At 43.1% G+C, this 15,687-nt stretch overlaps 1 protein-coding gene across 1 annotated transcript; it reads left to right on the top strand.

The window, feature by feature from the left end:
• Nucleotides 1-340: 340 nt before the first annotated feature.
• loxl1 (lysyl oxidase-like 1) lies at nucleotides 341-14,186 on the top strand. Its single transcript, XM_049717340.2, has 7 exons — nucleotides 341-1,594; nucleotides 5,486-5,594; nucleotides 6,996-7,133; nucleotides 12,142-12,298; nucleotides 12,405-12,500; nucleotides 12,566-12,681; nucleotides 13,869-14,186. Exons 1-7 carry the CDS (start codon nucleotides 580-582, stop codon nucleotides 13,873-13,875), a joined length of 1,638 nt encoding a protein of 545 aa, XP_049573297.1. The 5' UTR covers nucleotides 341-579; the 3' UTR covers nucleotides 13,876-14,186.
• Nucleotides 14,187-15,687: the final 1,501 nt, after the last annotated feature.

Raw genomic sequence — 15,687 nt, 5'->3', positions numbered from 1 at the left:
CCCGCTCTCTCTGACAGAATGCTCACTGTTACCAATTAAGGCCTCACATCTGCTCGTCATTATTGTGGTAGAAGTTTAAAAGGTAAAGTCATAGTGTAATAGCAGTCATATAAACACCTGTTGCTCGCATATCTGTATAAGCGTGTCTATGCGACACAATGTGAAGAGTCCAAGAAGTTGTGAGAAGTGAGGTGTATTTTACAGTACATGCCTTTGCAGATGGTAATGTTGATTCTGGAGGCCTCACGGAGGGCTGGCCCGCTGCAGGCCAGGAAACATCACTAGCACTAGGGCCATGTGGGACCTCTCCTTAAAAACAGAGAAGAGAAAAAAAACCTTTGAGATTTTTTCACAGCTCATTGTGAGCAATCAGGCAAATAGAAACTTGCAGCGGTGCAGCAGCCAGGCAGGAGCGTCTGACGTTGGACAGACCACGTCTTTCACCTTCCTCTCGCTTGTCAGGAGAAGACCTGCAGATGTGCCTGAGCAGAAGCCCGGCATCACCTCAACACCACCCCAGGAACCAGGACACTCATGTTTTTTTGACGGCGCTATAGGGGTTTTGAGTCGGAAGTCACAATGCTGCCTGTTATTTGTTTAGTGTTCATCCTGGCGGGATTGGGGCAGGCCCAGAGTCAGAGTCGGACCTCCGGGCAGGAAGGCTCGGCCACTCCGTGGCGGCAGGTGATCCAGTGGGAGAACAACGGTCGTATGTTCAGCCTTCTTAACAGTGGATCCGAGTATGTTCCCGCTGGGACCGACACGCAGGACAGAGATCACCAAATAGTGGTTGCCGACACCCCCTCTCAGTCGTCCCGTAGATCTCAAGGAGGCAATGTTCGCAGACAAGCGCCTTCACGAGGATCCTCTGAGACTATCCGCGGGCAAGCCAGGCATCCTTTTGGTTTTGGACAAGTGCCTGATAACTGGAGACAAACATCGGGCTCCAGGGCTCAGATACCCTTCCAGCGGTCCTCCGGCACCCGAGTGAGACAATCCACAGGCTCTTCATCTACCTACCCTTCAACACCTTATAGCATACCATCCTACCCTCAGTATGCCATTCCTCAACAGCCCGTCTACCAACCCATGCCCTTTGACCCAAGTTATACGGACGGATCATACAGGGGCTATGAGCCGCCCTTTCAACCGGTTCCCGGAGGAAGTTACGCCGGTGGATCGTACGCCGGTGGACAGGGGTACACCGGAGGGGGGTACGGTGTGGCTCCGGTCCTACCTGGCTCACCAATGGAATTCACAGATGACGGGTACCATTTCTACCAGTCCTACAGCTATGGGTCCAACCCTGTGGCACCCCCACAGGCCGCCCAGCCTCCATTCACGGACGGCCTGGACCGCAGATACACCCATAGTCTATACAGCGAGGACCCCGCTGCCTCCGTACCCGACAGCAGAGTGGACCGGCCAGGACCGGCCGGCCAAGCACCGGTACGAAGTCCTCAGTATGAACAGTTCCCACCATTTGCAAGACCCCAGCCTCCCTTTCCACAACCTGTTCAGCCTGGCAGAAACTCTCCAAACTCTGCCATTGAGCAAACCAACGTTGGGAACATATACCAACAAGAGCAAAGAGGTAAATTAAGCTCTTTTGTTGCACTTGGAGTAGTTTGCAAAAATGAGAAATACGGTGTATGCATTTTGTTCTGGAAGTTGGCTCTCCAGAGAGGTTGACGAGTTTGAGGTACACTTTTAAGTTCTTTAAATATTTTAGAGTCAGACAGACTAATACTTCACTGCAGCCACTGAGGGGCTTTTTGCCTTTCTCATTAAAATTCCTTATAGGAATTTGAATGATGCAAAAAGTTGAGCACTTGCTCTCCCGCCCTCCTAAATATGCAATCATCATTTCTGAGCATGTTTATCAGATGTCTTAAGCAATCTTTGTGAAAATCAGCCTCACTTTTTTTTATGGCGGAAATGGGGTGCACATTCATCTTATGCTGCTTTGTGCCACCCTACTTTTTTTTATAAGAAAGCTCAGCACACAAGAAGCACTGTTTGAATATGAGGGGGTGCTCTGTGTGCTTCACGTGCAGTTTGGTTACAGCGATGGTGACCTCATTGCGTCTGGTAAAAGGTGTGGCTCCCTCCTACACTTGGGGACAAGGGAGAGTAAACAAGGTTTGAAAAGGGTGGGTTGGGGTGAGAAGGGTTGGTTTATACAGCAAATCACCACTCCCCATAGGGAAGGGTGATATGGAAAGTCCCTGCAATAGTCATCAAAAGTAAAAGTTGATGAAATGTATAGAACAAACAGTACTATAGATAAACTTGTTTTTCCTACGACCCCTTGAGATTAATAGGCACAAACTGTATGATGTGAGATTTTTAATGTGTGCGCTCAAAATTTACATGACAGGTTTGTTTCTACTGGTCTGCGCTCATCCTCGCAAAATCTTCATTCATTCAGCACCCAATGAGCTCCCAGCACAAAATGACATCATGTGTGCAGATGTCTTAGTGAGCTCAGTCGTCACTCTGGCCCAGTTTGTTAGAGGTTATGGGAGCAACAGCGGAATTAGACTTCTAATTGCTGCTTCACAGAAAAGAAGGAAGTTGTTCTCGTACTGGTACTGTCCCAAAAATTAAAGTTTTCATGGTGTTGGAGGCAAAACGAACAAGGACTTACTGAGACAAGACCCGAGAGTAGTAGTAACTCAAAAAGACATGTAATAAAAGGAATTTTAGAATAATAAATGAACAAAAGTCCTCAATAAAACAAAAAATTCGACGTAATCCACAAAAACTGGAAATAAGATACGACGCAGTCACTGACAACAACAGCTACTGAAACAATGAGCCCAAAAACACCAAAAGAGAGAGCTAAATACAAGCAAAGTGATATGTTGGTACGCTACCTATTAAAACAGTAAACCTTATTTTATTTCCTGTCGGTTTACAAGGCGACACAGTGTGCCGTGAAAGCTGCGTTAAAACGATGAGTCACTTGTTCGTCTTTAATTTGACCTCAATAAATGTGAAATACTCTGATGTGTCGTTGCTCTGCGGCTCATCGTCTTTAGCTTAAAAGTATCTTAAAGGCAGGCCTGCGCGTCCTTTTTACAACTTCTTTGGTATATAAAATGCCTGGCAAGGTCTCCAAAGCGTGCCCCACTTAGAGCGTAATATGTGGCATTGTCACATGCTGCTGAGAGCCGATCAGCTTTGGTCCCTCCAAACACTTCATCCCTATAAAAGAGACCCAATTTCTCATTTCGAAAGATTAGCGGGGGCAGAGAACAAAGTCTTTTTCTTGTGTGGAAGCGAGGGAGAGAGAGTGAAATAGCAAAACCGTGGTGGTCTCACACGGTTCTTACAATATTTACATGGTCCGCCCCAGGAAGTGTGCCCTGTCCTACTACATCGGCCTCATACGGCGAGTGAGCGCTGAGAAGCGATGTTTGCATAAGAAGCGAGTGAGCCAAAGCCCTTATTTAAACTCACCTGCATGCTAAACACTCAGCAAACACAACATGTCAAAACTTCTTACGCAGTTACTATAAACACACCACAAATATTTGTCAAGTCACTTAAGATATCGTCTACTTTTATAAACGGTTATAAAATTAAGGTGTACTGCATCAAATAATCAAAGAGGGTTGATAAAATGTGAACGTTACATAGCTAGCGTGTTGTCTTGTGACGCCATGCACCGCCAACGTTTTGTTTCGGTGTTTATATTAATTGAATTGCGAATACACAATCCTTTCAAATATCTGATCACATGATCAAAAACTATCTATAGCTAGATACCTAGATATCTGTGTTGAAAAAACACGAAGGTAAATCAATAAAAATGAACATCTTGCCCAATGGCTGGTTTCAAAGAATATTGAATGAAATGCTAACATGCTAGCATGAAGATTTTGCACCATGCCAAGTTTTGTTGTATAGGTTGCTATCTTGCTATACGTCAACATACCAACTGTTACTTAGATTTTTGTTGTTTTTCCTTCACTGCCATATGGCATCAAGTGGATGCAACTTGGAATTTAAATGTTTCTACAGGCAAAACCCAGAAGTTAAGACTAGGAGGTACTATTTCTAGTGCCTGGTCAATCATGTTGCAGCAATACCGTATCGGTGATGTAATTAGAAATGACAAAAATAAACACCCTGCATCTGTCTGCTTGCTCTGTGTACTACAGTATCACACTCCATAGTCTCCACTTTGCTGCAGGAGTCCGTTTGCTGGCTGCCCCCAGTCTCTCATCTGATAAAATGTATCTCCTTTTAAAAGTAAATTCAGGAGACGGTATGTCTCCACTGTTTCGGATAGACAAAAGAAATCAAACTTTTCTGTTGTAACATTCACACAGACTTGTCAGTGTCCCACTTTGAAACAAAAAACAAGAAAAAAAAACAACAACAGCAGCACTGTGAGATAACTTGTTTTTCCTCGACATGTTCATTCTTCTCTCACATCCTTTGAGTAAAGTATGACAAACTCACGCTGAATAGGAATAAGCCCTCCCGTAAACCAGCTTACATGTTTCCAAGTAGAGCTTCATCCTCCCCCCCTGAAGGTAGAACTCATCAACCTACGCATTTTTTATTAAAGGTTAACCTCAAGTGACAGGTTCATATTAAAAACGAGCGTCAGAGTAGATCACATCACATTAGCCGAGGCAGCGTATCATCATCTGCATAAGGCATCAGCCTGATATTCATAATAAGTTACATTTAGTTAGAGGCTTAGTGTGTATTATGTTCCCTTTTGGGACAATTTTACACAGTCACACAAAATGTGACCCTTTGGCGCAGTCACCCCATACTCAACCCTGGTCTGGAAAGGCCTATGGAGCATCTCATTAGAAAAGCGTGATAATCATCTGGAATGTATGATAATTAGCAGTGGAAGGCTCTCGGCACCATGACCCATTCTTGAACCGCTGACCCCTTCGCTGATGCCCCCTCGTGTACTCCATCAGCTCTTTTATAAATGCCAGGAAATTAAAAAATGGTGACAAATATATGGGGCCGGAAGGGCTGGGTTGCAGAAAGATTGGAAAAAATGTTCCGTGTCAGATAGCGTGTCATGGTCGACTTCGATTTCTTCAATGGAATATCTGACACAGTCTATTATTGGATGATTGACTTGCAATTTGAGCGGATTTCAAAACAATCTTAAGTAATGGAATTTAAATGAATTTGTTCAAGAGTCAAACTGCCACCCGCATAAAACATTTAGTAACACCACCATATCTTTTTTTACCATTCTTACCAATTTTAAAACTGTTCAAGGTAAACACTTCTAAGTCAAAAGATTTGAACCTCCAAAGTTGAAAACAATCCGTATATATTAAATGAACGACAAAATTGATGATGTCGTGTTGGGAATGTTGCAGTCATGTATTCCTAGTTCCACCATTTTTTTTTTTAGACATGACAGTCTCGATTGATTGTTGTGGTCCCTGAATTTCTACTGAGCTTTGTGTTTTATCTCTTCTTCATTATTCATCAGGGTTGCCTGACCTAGTTCCCGATGCCAACTATGTCCAGGCTTCTACATACATTCAGAGAGCTCGCATGTACTCGCTGCGCTGTGCTGCAGAGGAAAAATGCCTATCAAGGTAAAACCGTGTGTTGATATTGTACAGAAAATGGAGACCTTTTGGTTCTCTGCTCATCTTAATGTAACTGTCTTAATTAACTTACAGATCTCATTTGCAACTATCTTGCCTTGTTATTGTTGTCCCCCTCATTTGCCATTGATTATTTGGGTCTTCAAAACAACAGAAAGCAATAGTTGTTATTTATCATTCAAGATCCAATTTCTGGCAAGCTTATTTTTTTTTTAGACACCAAAAGACCTGCAGGTTTAAATCATTTTCTGGCATTAGTCCTACTAAAACAATGCCCACACCTCATATGCCTGACATTTACTTTTAATAATGGGTTCATTGCTGTTTTTTATTTTTAATTTAATTTTTATCACATGGTCTTAAAAAGACAGCAAAGCCAAAACAACAGATTAGAAATGAGAATAATCTTAATTGGCCTAGTTTTCATAGAACTTTTTGACTTTTACATTAAATGAAAAGCACAACTTACACCAGAACAGGCATTTGAGCTAGTCGACACAAAATTGGGTGGACATGTAAATCATACAGGAGGCAGGAACATATCTCAAAGACACATGAACAAAACTGAAAACAAAAGAGTCAACTTTGTTGCGACATTGCAATTTCGGGCATATTCAAATATTTTTGGTCCACTCCAACTTCTAAATTGCCTAGGCAGTCTAGACCATTTCAAGTATTCACCATGAGGGCCATGTGAGGGCTTTATGATTGAGACTCGAGTTTCATTATATTGTAACCTTTTTTGTTTAAAGTTACCTTTTAAAAAGGACATTGTAACGATAAACCTTTTTTTGGCGGGGGAAAAAAGAAAATCACGCAAAATACCAGACTACCATTACATTTAATGTTGTTCATCCCCCAGGGTGGTAATCCTTGCTCGAGCTGCCTAGCACTAAACTAAGAGAGAATGTGATGCATTTAAACAATCTAAATTGTGCTCATCTTTGTAGGCTTGAGGCCTCTTTGTTAAGTCAACGGAATGCGTAAACCTCAGAGCCACAGTTTTAGTATGGCTGACTCTCCCGTGAGGACACCACCGAGATGACGTCCAGAAGAGCACCCAGCCATCCCTCAAAGCCCTTTCATATCCTGTCTGAGTTTGCGGCAATCACCGCCAGATGGGCAGCCGTAATTTGCCGTACGCTCCCAATGAAACAAGCGCCGTAAGATGAATTGCTCGGATCTTCCGCGGTTGAGATCGCGCCTCGTCTTATTTCGCACCAAAGTGAATCCTGTAACAAGAGCGTATATAATCTCGGTGGTTTGGCTCTCAACAGGCGATGAGATGCATGTAATCTGCGAGATGAATTATTTACCATCCCGCCTGCGAACCTTTCCAAGTCTTGCTCTAAAAGAAACAAACCATTTTTTCACCTGTTCATCCCTCAGCTCTGCGTACGCGCCGGAAACCACCGACTACGATGTCCGAGTACTGCTGCGATTCCCGCAGAGGGTGAAGAACAAGGGCACTGCTGACTTCATGCCGAACAGGCCTCATCATACCTGGGAGTGGCACAGTTGCCATCAGTAAGCACTTTACTGGAAATACATGTTGGTCATTGACAGTCACTTTTCAGGAGCCCACGAAAATGTCAAGTTTGTCAGCCATTAGTATTTACAACGTGAAAAAAAGCAAGACAGCTGATCACGACGACTAGGTGCCTCACTTTAGAGGAAATGTTCACATCAACGGCTCATATCTCAAAATACTCTCAAGTCGGGTGTCGTTTGGATCTCAAGGCATGACAAAGGACTACTTTGGTTATCTAAAGGCTTATATCCTAAACGTTTGTAGAAGAATGCCTCGCTTGTAACATTGTGTCCATGGAGCTATGACCCTGGTTACCTCTATCAACTTGGGGGTTGGCTAACCATGAAAAGCATTCTTGTTTTGACAGGATTCCCATCTAGGTGAGTCCCTTACAAATCCCGCGTGAGAACACAAAGGCAGATTCCTGTACTCCATGTACTATAAAGACATATTACTGGCGTCCTTAGCTCCGTCAGTGGAAATGTTTGACTTGGCTCGGTGAGGCCCCCGGTGAAACAAATTGAATGTCACTCAGGAATTCCGTGTGAATTCGGTTGGGTGGGGTGTTATTGCTCTCATTTTTATGACGGTATATTCCACGTCCTGCCAAGACGGCCCGACCGTCTTCACCGAAGAGGAATGTGAGCAGCCATTAGGAGATTGGCAGTGTTGTTGTTTTTTTTTTTGTTTTTTTTTTTTTATATTTGTCAGTCAGCATTGACACACGACGGCGACGGCGGCTCCCAGGAGGCAGCAAGCCAAGGCAATCATTCCATTGACAGACTTGACAAATCAAGCTTTTTTGGGAAAAAATCTTTTTATTTTTTGCTGTCATTCCGTGACACCCGATCACATAGTTGTTTGAGTGCCACAGCGGGAATATGGGTTACTGGGGCAAAGTGTTTGCTTATGCAAGAAGTCTCTTACTATAAAATCTGCTGGCCTACATTTCTGGTCAATAAGCTCTCCAGCTGAGAACTTTATTCTCACGTAGCTTTCTTACCATAGTATCACTGAGAAAATGCTACTTCTTTTTGCCACTTTTATTTGTTGCCATGGCGACCCACTAATTTTTTTTGTGGTTTACATCAGTAGTCCCTAACCATTGGTGCAATCATAGATGAAATATCGATACATTCATATTTTTATTCCTTTCAAACTTGTGTGGATTTATACGTCATAATCGGGAAATAACGGGGGCATCCCAGTAAAAAATAAGTTAATCTTGAACCATTCCTTGCCCCTGCTGGACATTTGGTAGCTAATCTCTATAAATCGGCCACCAAAATGTTTCTGTAGACGTCCGAGTTCATTTTTGCTGCTGTCTTGATGTGTTACATCATCAATGAAGATTAGCGAGGACATTCCTAGAAGGTTGCCGAGTTGCAAAGATTGCCTCGTATGATGGGGATCATCGTCGGAAAGCTTTTTCCATTTTTTCGCTTTATCTTTGTCTCATCAGTTCATTCCCCATCAGAAATCAGAAATCAGAAAACCTTTATTGTCATTCTACATAGTACAATGAAATTGGAGACCTCCATCCAGTGCATGAGGTAGACACAAGTAGGTAAGTAATCGACTAGTAGAAAAGTAGATGAAATAATCAGAAACAGTAGTGCGGACAAAGTGCAGTAATAGTGCAGGAGGAAAGTGTCATCAGTGTCGGCTGGAGTTGAGGGCGGCTATGGCTTGGGGAAAGAAACTGTTTCTGAGTCTGTTTGTCCTGGTCTTCATTTGCCTGTAGCGTCTTCCAGAGGGCAACAGGTCAAACAGGGCGGAGCCAGGGTGGGAGCTGTCCGCTGAGATGGCCTTAGCCCTGCTGAGGCAGCGGGTAGTGTAGATGTCCGTAAGGGAGGGGAGAGGGCGGCCGATGATCCTCTGGGCTGCCTTCACCACTCTCTGCAGCTTCTCCCTGTCAGCGGCGGTGGAGCTGCCGAACCATACTACGATGCAGTAGGTCAGTAGACTCTCGATGGAAGATCGGTAGAAGGTCAGCAACAGGTCGGTGTTGAGGTTGTACCTCCTGAGGACTCTCAGGAAGTGTAACCGCTGCTGAGCCTTCTTGACGATGGTGGTGATGTTCTCTGACCAGGAGATCCGGTCAGAGATGTGGACACCCAGGTACTTGGTGCTGTGGACCCTCTCCACCTGCTCGCCGTTGATGAAGAGGGGAGTTGGCTCAGGGCTGTGTCTTCTGAAGTCTATGATGAGCTCGTTGGTCTTCTTGGTGTTCAGAGCGAGATTGTTCTCAGAGCACCAGTCGACCAGCTCCAGGACCTCCTCTCTGTAGGCTACCTCATCGCCATTGGAGATGAGACCGACCACAGTGGTATCGTCGGCGAACTTGACAATCCGGTTTTGTTTGTGAGCCGGTCTGCAATCATGAGTGTAGAGGCAGAAGAGGAGGGGGCTCAACACACAGCCCTGTGGGGAGCCGATGCTCAGCGTACGGGTGGAGGAGAGGCGGGAGCCAACTCTCACAGCCTGGAGTCGGTTGGTCAGAAAGTCATTAATCCAGGCACATGTGAGAGAGGGGAGTCCGAGAGTGTCCAGCTTTGTGGTGAGTCTGTCCGGGAGGATGGTGTTGAATGCCGAACTGTAATCCACAAAGAGCATCCGGACATAGCTCTGCTGCTGCTCCAGGTGGTTCACCGCACAATGGAGGGCTACGGCGATGGCGTCTTCTGTGGATCTGTTGGTCCGGTATGCAAACTGGTGGGGGTCGAGGTGTGGGGGAAGATAATCCTTGATGTGCTGAAGAACCAGCCTCTCAAAGCACTTCATGATCACCGGAGTGAGGGCCACTGGCCGGTAATCATTCAGGCTAGAGATGGCCGACTTCTTCGGCACTGGGATGATGGTTGAGGTTTTCAGGCAGGGCGGGACGGTTGCTAGGGCCAGGGAGCGGTTGAAGATTGTGGTGAAGGTGGGGGCGAGCTCCTCAGCGCATGCCCTCAGCACCTTGCCGGGGACCCCATCCGGGCCTGTGGCCTTTCTGGGATTCACTGTAAGGAGCACCTTTCTGACCTTGTGCTCCTGAACAGTGAGTGGAGTGATGTCAGAGCTGGGTGGGGGAGGGGGCAGGGCAGGGACAGGGGAGTGCTGCTGGGATGTTCCAAACCGAGCAAAGAAGCTGTTTAGCTCCTCTGCCAGCTGTGCGCCTTGGTCTTCGACTTGAGCGGCACTGCCCCTGAAGTTGGTGATCTCCTGGATGCCCTGCCACACCTTGCGGCCATTGTTGCTGGACAGGTGGGACTCGATGCGTTTTCTGTGGTCCGCTTTCGCCCGTTTGACTCCTCTCCTCAGCTCAGCTCTGGCAGCGCTGTACAGAGCTCTGTCTCCTGACCTGAAGGCGGTGTCGCGGGCTCTGAGGAGAGAGCGGACCTGGCTGCACATCCAGGGTTTCTGGTTAGGGAAGACCCGGATGGTTTTGGTCACAGTCACATTGCTGGCGCAGAACTGGATGTAGCCCAGAACTGTGTCTGTGTGTGTCCCCAGCTTCCTTACAGAAGGAATTTTGGAGGTTTGTCTCTGTACTTTTTGGCAAATTCCAGCTTGGCCTTCATCTTACTCGTGAGTTTGCATCCTTCGGTGGAGCATCTGTGCTTTTTGCCTTCTGGAAGTCGTTGCTGCTACTTTTAATTGCTTTTGGGTCTGTCCTTGGGTAAGCATTCAAACATGCTGTTCCCTTTTCATGGAATAACTTGGATTTGAACCTTCCAGAACTTATGATTTGGGAGACTTCAAATCCACTGTAAAGGAATGTGAAACTAATACTATTGGACAATGTGACCGGTTCTAAATTTGGCACAAATTTGTTGACATATTTTGAACTGATTTTGATTATGATTTTCTGTCAATATCGGAAAATCGATTTTTAATTTCAATGAGCTTTACAATTGGTTGTTTTTCCACATCAGTTGCCCCTAACTAGTACACATTGCCGTTTGACTCCCATGTTTTTTTCCAAGCATCACACAAACAGACACACACGCGCATAATGCAATACATTGTATAGAGAATGTAATATGCAATAAATGATAGTTTATTGCTTGTTTATTGGCAGCCTTGCACAGGCATTCCAGAAATGAAACAACAATGAAACACATGCTTTGGAATTTCATAACAAGGGATGTCTTTGTACCACACGAGAAGGTAATTGGTCACCACTGGAAAGATTGAGTGCGAAAATGATCACCCCCCAGCCCCGTTGATTCCAACTTGCTTTCCAAAACATCGTTTGGGTTTTATTAAAATTAAAATGACCGTTCCTGTAAAAATGTTGTCGCAACATGCAATATAAAGCAATGTTTGCACAATCCCAGTTTGTGTGACTTTAATGGTCCTTAGCGCTTACCTCACTGTAAATCTCCCAACTGGAGGTAAACTTCTATTTTATTACACATCATATTTATTGAAACTCACAGTATATCCCATAATGTCCCTTGTTCTGGGGACTATTTAATGGGAGTATTTAACTGATGCAAATGCCACTTGGTAATGCGCCTTGTGTAGTTATAAATTATGAAAGCCTCTGAAGTGTCATTGTATGAAAGTTTCATTAAGGATTATGAAGGTAATTATTCCTCTTAAACACATCACGGCTTCCTCTGTGGAGTTTGCATTCTCTCCCTGAGCTTTGATTCCGTGTATGCTGGCTTTCTCCAACATTCCAAAAACATACCGCACATGTTCTGGTCTGGTTCTGATCTGACTCTATTGACGTGCCAAAGCTGCGCAAGTATGCGCATAATGTAAGTCCTGTGTCCCTCACACGCGTATTTCCATTTACGAAGTACGTAACGTGTTGATTTGTCATTAATTAACCTCCCTTGGCTGTGAAAGATCTTGTTCATGTGCGTACGTCACCGCACGGCATTGCACACCAAAACACTAACACATGACTTCACAATATTTACATAAACATTGCACCGCTTCATTGGAATGAGCCGAACTCAAGCTTGCGTGAATGTTTGTTAGCGACCGTTCTTTTTCTCGCCCCAGGCACTACCACAGCATGGATGAGTTCAGCCACTACGACTTGTTGGAGGTCACCTCGGGTCGTAAAGTGGCCGAAGGGCACAAGGCTAGTTTCTGTCTGGAGGACACAACATGCGACTTTGGACACCTGAAACGTTATGCGTGTACCTCTCACACTCAGGTAACGGCAGCTGAAAATAATTGGTAATTTGAAAAAATAGTTGTTTTTAATTGCTTGATGATTGAAAAGAAAAATATTTCGCAATATCATGTATCTGTTTGTTCAGGGTCTCAGCCCAGGCTGCTATGATACTTACAACGCCGATATTGACTGTCAATGGATTGACATCACCGACATCCAGCCTGGAAACTACATATTAAAGGTAAAATCTCCACCATTTTTTTTCCCCGCTTTTAACACAAATGTAATTTCTCTATTTTTCTTTAGCTCACAGTCAACCCCAAATTCCTGGTGATGGAATCAGATTTTACCAACAATGTTGTCAGATGTAACATCCACTACACGGGACGTTTTGTTACGACAACCAAATGCCAGCTCGCTCAGTAAGTCAAAACTTATTTTTTTCAAATCACGTTACCCTCACTGTCTTAAACACGTACTTTGACCAAGAGTTAAGAAAAAAAATTACAAAAACTTTCAACAATACAATTAACTCCAGCAGTTCGTTTTGCGGGTTCAAACTTACCTAAATTGAATCTCCCCATATTGATCAGGTGTACCTAATGTTTTGTCCATTAGCAAGGACTGTAAATTAGATTTCACATCATGTCAACCTACCACTGAAGCACAATTTAGGAATGGCACTTTTTTTTTATGGCAACTCAATGAAGAGCATCAAAGTGTATCAAATTACTTACGACTTATTAGTGGACTTAATGGCTTCCTCGGCCAAACTATTTGATGATTTAACAAATTATGTTCTCATTCTTCAATTAAGATTAATGGCCTCTGAAACTTTTCCTATTCTTTTCTCGCCTCGAAGAAAAGATGCAGAGGCGATGAACTTTTCTTGAGCTCGATTAGCAGTACAGAAGATGCACAAAGTGCCAAACTTGGAAATATGCTTACAAAAGCATTTCTCGTCTTTGATGAAAGAAAAGTGGACGAAATGGCTCACTTTGTACAGAAATGAGTCAAAATTGCAGAAGCAGATGTGTGGAGTGTGACCTCCATTATATAAAGACAACCACTTCAAATGAGCTCATCTCTATAGTCTCTGTGTCTGTTAATCCACATTACGTTTATGTTGCAAAGTCTTCATCGTGTTTAGATAAAAAACAAATCGTTGAAATTCATCGTATTAACATTTTCGTGATGCGGTGTTAAAGGCGTTAACAAGTTTGAAGAACAGCCAAAAGAATTACAACCCTTTTGCAAATTTCTAACTCTGTTCTTTAGGCGTCATAGAATAGTCCCTCAAATTTGGTAGATCAGTTGACTTTAAATGAAATTGTTTGAATTCATACAGCATTTGTGAAACCCCAATCATAAAGACATTCTTTCGGGTTTAGTCTCTTAAACTTGTTTCTTAATTCTCACTAGGGGTCACTGTAGTATTGGAAATATCTCTAGACTATCGATATACGGTGATCCATAACGCCATGTTCCTTAACAAAACAGTAGCACTGTAGTAGTGTCGTAAATGAGTTCCGAGTTGAACAGTATGACGAAGGGAGACTGGTCCCATACTAAAAATAAAAAAATCTTCTCTTCCCTGCTTACATTGCAGGTCTTGATAAGGCACTGGAAGACCAAACGAACACCCACACTCAAGTGATCCTGACTGCTCTTCAATTGGAATGTGAATGGGACTTGTCGGCTCGCTGTACTGTGGTTGTTTGTTTGTCTTTGCTGTTATTTTGTTTTTTTAGCGCTGTCTCAGATTCAAGTGGGATCCACTTTTGGCACTGATTCAATTGGTTGGAGTGAATTATTTTAAGATGGGGTGGGAAACCTACCTGGACAGAGTATTTGATCTGCAACGCCATGCAAATTCTAAAAAAAAAAAAAAAAAACTCTTGCTGATGATAACTGCATCTAATTTTTACCTACAATACATTCAGTATGGTCCTCAGAGAACTGAAATGGCCTCTAATACTCTAAAAAAAGGGGGGGCAGCTCCTGTTTTATGTGACCATATTGTACAATGCATTTTTGTTTGCTGTTATGTTATTATGCTATGAATCAACTTCCATACCCCAGGAGAGTCCTCATACTAATATCATCCTGACAATTTGCTTTCAGACTCTGCAAAAGTATGTTGTATTGATTTTAATAGGTGTGTGCTCTCAGGTCACAATCCCTGCAGAGTTTCTGTTTGAACTATGAATAAAAAATGACCCGTGCCAGTGATGGAAATGAGGATAATGTAAAATTGGGTCTTTAATAGATGCACATTGGCTTTTTTGTCACAGTGGGTCATGGATTTTGTAGTACTAATCTTGCTTAATGTGATGACAATACTTCTTTTAACTCTTCAAAGTCTATGCTTCGTACTTGAGGTAGTTCCTCAAATAGACTCTGCAATTAAAAACTCTCTTTCCCCCAACCAAATAGGAAAAAAAACTCCTCCAAAAAAGTTAGTTTTTCTTAAGTTGATTGATGCTATTCTTCACACATACCATATTCCCTCAGATATTGGGCCCTATTTTTATTGCACATGGGTATCATCCTAGGAATAAGAAATAAGCATTCCTCCCCAAATGGGTCGCTGAAATTATGTCATTTTCAACATGATATTGTGCAAGAGATGTGCGAGAGAAGTTCAAAAAGTATATTTTAAAACCAAAAGGTTTTGGTCTTCTTTCTAATGATCTTCGTCCCGTCTAGCACGGCAATGTTCTTTTACTGTTGGAACTGTCAGATGCTATGGCTAAGGCATTTATTTGATCCTAATCTGAGAACAAAAAACTCTCAATTTGTCTTTGATCTTCTCTTTATCTTTTTTTGAATCAGTACTTGAATTTTTTTGACACCATTTGTAAACAAACAAATTAACTAGTTCATTTGAACTCAGTTGCTAACCAAAACAGCAGCACGTGCACCGTCTTTAAGATGAGGTCGGGTTGTTGTAAACGTTCCCGAAGCAATAATGTTAAGTTATGTGGGGAATCGTCAGCAATTAAGATTCCAATCCTCCACCCTGAATGATGCACATCCCAGTGTTTTAAAAAAGGTGCTCTAAAAAACAAGGCTCATGACTATTGTACGTAAGCTGTATGTTTACACTGTCTTCAACTACCAACACTGGTCAGATGGCACAGATATGGTCATCTATGCCTTTTTTTGGAAGAATGTATTAGCAAATATTCCACTGATGCATGACTGACTTAAATGGTGGTTTGGTTTTGATATAGTTGTAACTATTGCATTTGTTCAGTCTATGTGTTTTATGGGTTATCCGAATTTGTGCGATCATGGGGTGAAATAAAATGCTACAAACTCACTCAGTGTGATGCAGTGCCAAAAAACAACAGGAAAATCTTTGAATCAAATATGCTATATTATATTATATCTTACATTACGTTATATTTGATTTTATTATATCC

Source organism: Syngnathus scovelli, chromosome 4 (assembly GCF_024217435.2).
Source record: "Syngnathus scovelli strain Florida chromosome 4, RoL_Ssco_1.2, whole genome shotgun sequence".
In the NCBI taxonomy this organism is placed as follows: Eukaryota; Metazoa; Chordata; class Actinopteri; order Syngnathiformes; family Syngnathidae; genus Syngnathus; species Syngnathus scovelli.
The sequence above is the reverse complement of the archived record's forward strand: the minus strand, read 5'-3'. Positions and strand labels throughout refer to the sequence as shown.

What these genes read in the sequence shown, in the direction of transcription:
- loxl1 (XM_049717340.2), top strand. Translation starts at nt 580, where the DNA reads ATGCTGCCTGTTATTTGTTTAGTGTTCATCCTGGCGGGATTGGGGCAG. An exon ending in ATACCAACAAGAGCAAAGAG is followed by an intron (nt 1,595 to 5,485) that starts GTAAATTAAGCT and finishes ATTATTCATCAG; the next exon opens with GGTTGCCTGACCTAGTTCCC. An exon ending in GAGGAAAAATGCCTATCAAG is followed by an intron (nt 5,595 to 6,995) that starts GTAAAACCGTGT and finishes TTCATCCCTCAG; the next exon opens with CTCTGCGTACGCGCCGGAAA.